Below are 2,837 nucleotides of genomic sequence, written 5' to 3' on the forward strand. Positions count from 1 at the left end.
GCTACTCCAGCCTTACATTGCTGGCTTAAGCCACTCCCAACAGCTCCCAGGGCAACTTACCCTGAAGGTATACCCAGCCTTGGGGAACTATCCACGCAGCAAGTAGCTAGGAGGGGCCTGACCCAAGGTCATCCACCAGGTTCCTGCTTAGGCATTGGGTTCCCTTCAGCTGAGAGCTTCCAAACTCAGGCAGAGGCACAGCCTGCCCTGTACACCTATGGCTAACTGCTACCCTAGGCTCTCCAGAAGTAGAGGCACCCCAGCTCCTTGGGCCAGGCCCACTCGAGAGGGCACCTCACCAGATTCAGAGATATTACTGTGAAGAGTCTCAAAAGAGCTGTCAGGAAGGCCTAGGAGCAGAACAGCACCAAGCGGGAAGAAAGGCTGGACTCAGTAATGTCTCAAAACACACCAAAGGGGGGGACGGGTGCTAGCTGTTTATTTTCTGCTTGGTTCAAGGCACAGTTACCGGGTCAGTGGTATGACCCAAGAGGGGCCCCCTCCAGCTCCTGCTGGTGTCTGTTGCTTACTGCAGCCTTCCTAGTTTACAGGGTAGGGTGGGTAGGTGGGACTCTGGCCTAGTACCACTTAAGGTGAGGTTGGCTGGTGATTCTGCCAGATCAGGATGGGGCCCTGGTGTTGGCCTGGCCAGGATGGATGACTGGCTGCTGCTTCATGGTTTCAGGAGCCAGGTCACTGGTGATCGGGCTTCTGGGGGCCTGGGAGGACTCTGCTGAGCTGTAGGGAAAGCATAAGTCAGTGGGTCAGAATCTGCTTGAATTGGGCCACCCCCACAACCTCATGGAAGATGGACTCACTGCTCAGGAGACTCCAACACTGTGGACATGAATGGAAGGGTGGACTTCCCGAAAAAGAAGCTGGTCCACCAGTGGCCGGGATCGGCCTTGGGGAGACCTGAGAGGAGCAAACGAGGGTCACGATGTTGTCATCCGGTGGGGTCCCATCCCTCTCCACGATCCCCACTCATCGTCCACCCCCGCCTTCTGCTGGCTGGTTCTTGCACTCACCCGGGGAATGGGGCACGGCGTCTCCCGTGTACTCGGCACTTCCGGAGGAGCTGTTGCTTGACAAGGAGCCCAGGCGTCCTGGGGAGGGGAGGCGGGTCAGACACAGGGCCCTGACCCAGCTCTGGGCGGGGTTGGCGAGGGGCTACTTACGCCGATAGTAGTCATGGGTTGCCATGAGGGAGCCGCCGGAAGGGATGGCAGCCATGCTTCAGGGCAGGGGCGCTGCGGGGGACCTGAGTAGAACGTAGGCCTAGTCAACGGATTGGGTCCCAAGTCCCCCAGGCCCTGAAACACCGAGAGGCTCCAACCAGCTCCGGCCGGCTGCACGGTGAGACAAAGGAGCTTTGTCTGCGCCCGGCCCCAAGAAGGCGCGCGCCTGCCCCACCCCCCGCCGGCTGCCGCCACCTCCGGTACTACGGCAGCCCTCACCTCGTCGGCGACCCCTCCTCGCGGGCTTCGGTGCACGGTCACGGGTGACAACGCCTGGGGCGCCAGGCCGCAGGACCCATTTGCAGGGACTCGCACAACAGCTATTCTACGACCCGCGCACGCGCATACTTATTTGCTTTTCTCCGCGGGCAAAAGCCGCGGCACCGTGGGGCGGAGCGGGCGCGGCCAGGCCCCTCCTCCATCAGGGCGGCCCCACCCTTGAGATTTTTGAGCCCTCCTGACCTCTGTTAGATCCTCTTTGCTCGGGCGGATCAGGTTCCGCCCTTCCCTTTTAGATTTTTTCCGGAGCCGAGCGAGGATTCGCCTCACCTTCTGCAATACCGGGTTCTGCAGATTCCACCTTGGCCCTAACCTCCTTGATGAAACAGAGCTGGACTTAGCTCTGCGGCTTTTTTTTTCCACTTGGTTTGGACTGGAAGCACCTGGACCCACATAGAAGCGGTTAAAGAATCTTAAGTGGGATCTGTGTCAGTCTGTGCAACCCTCTCGGACGTGGCCTCCCGTAGCCGAGCCTGTTTGGTGTTCTCGTCCCCTTTACTTGCTGCTGTCCGCCACTTGCGCCGGTCCCCGCAGGCTTTGTTTTCCGTGTGCCTCCCTCCAACCCTTCGCCGAGTAGGTCTGTCTAACTTAAGTAAGCACAAGGGGCAGCCGCCCCCGCGCGCGTCCCTACGTCACAATCTCCCTCTGTCTTCTGGGTGCATTAGATGGTGCCTGGAGCCCCCAAGCGGCCCTGCAAGGACTAGCCCGCCCGTGGGAAGCTGAGAAGTCACCTGCTTCTCCTTCAAGTCGCACTGTTCACCGTACCCAGACTGTTCTGTTGCTTGGAGAGGAGTGATGGAAGAGAAATTACAGACGACGCCTTGGGGGCAGAGAGAGAGAGGCAGTTTTTAGTAATTAGCATCAGGTAGAGGCCTGCACTGTTGGTCAGAGACTCGTGTTTGGGGGAATCAAGTGCTTGGAGCTCTAGGAGTATACCGTGCCCTCCCTTCCCTTCCCAGGCAGCCTTCTGGCAGACCCCGATGAGCCAGCTTCGTGTAGCATGCTTCTATAAGCAAAGATGCTAGACTTGCTCTTTATGGGGGCTTAGGTAGAGCCTGATCTAGGCTGGGGCTAGTAGGACCCAGGGCGTGCTCCTGTGTCTCCAAGGTCTCAAGGAGGCTTTGGCTGGAACCCTTTGCTTGAATCTGTTGAGACATACTCTGTGCAAACACTGAACCAGGCTGGGAAACCAGACAAGAAACGGCCCAGTTAGGGGTGTTGGCTTAGAGGCCCGACGGGAGAGAGGTAATGACATGAGAGAGAGGTGAGGGAAGTTGACAAAGCAGCAGAAGTAAGGACGCTGATAAGGCAGACTGGCCA

The 2,837-nt window shown here is 58.6% G+C and overlaps 1 protein-coding gene across 2 annotated transcripts; it reads right to left on the reverse strand.

The window, feature by feature from the left end:
• Positions 1-422: 422 nt before the first annotated feature.
• Ppdpf (pancreatic progenitor cell differentiation and proliferation factor) lies at positions 423-1,865 on the reverse strand. Of its 2 annotated transcripts, none has more exons than XM_055596300.1 (5): positions 1,788-1,865; positions 1,179-1,261; positions 1,029-1,106; positions 819-915; positions 423-738 (listed from the first exon to the last, which is right to left on the reverse strand). In XM_055596300.1, the coding sequence occupies exons 2-5, from the start codon at positions 1,231-1,233 to the stop codon at positions 621-623; spliced, it is 348 nt and encodes a 115-aa protein (XP_055452275.1). In that variant the 5' UTR covers positions 1,234-1,261; positions 1,788-1,865; the 3' UTR covers positions 423-620. The 2 variants fall into 2 exon arrangements, with proteins under 2 accessions (XP_055452275.1, XP_055452274.1); XM_055596299.1 differs by lacking the exon at positions 1,788-1,865 and adding an exon at positions 1,458-1,632.
• Between the last annotated feature and the right edge of the window lie 972 nt (positions 1,866-2,837).

Source organism: Psammomys obesus, unplaced genomic scaffold (assembly GCF_907164565.1).
Source record: "Psammomys obesus unplaced genomic scaffold, mPsaObe1.curated_primary_1811, whole genome shotgun sequence".
NCBI lineage: Eukaryota > Metazoa > Chordata > Mammalia > Rodentia > Muridae > Psammomys > Psammomys obesus.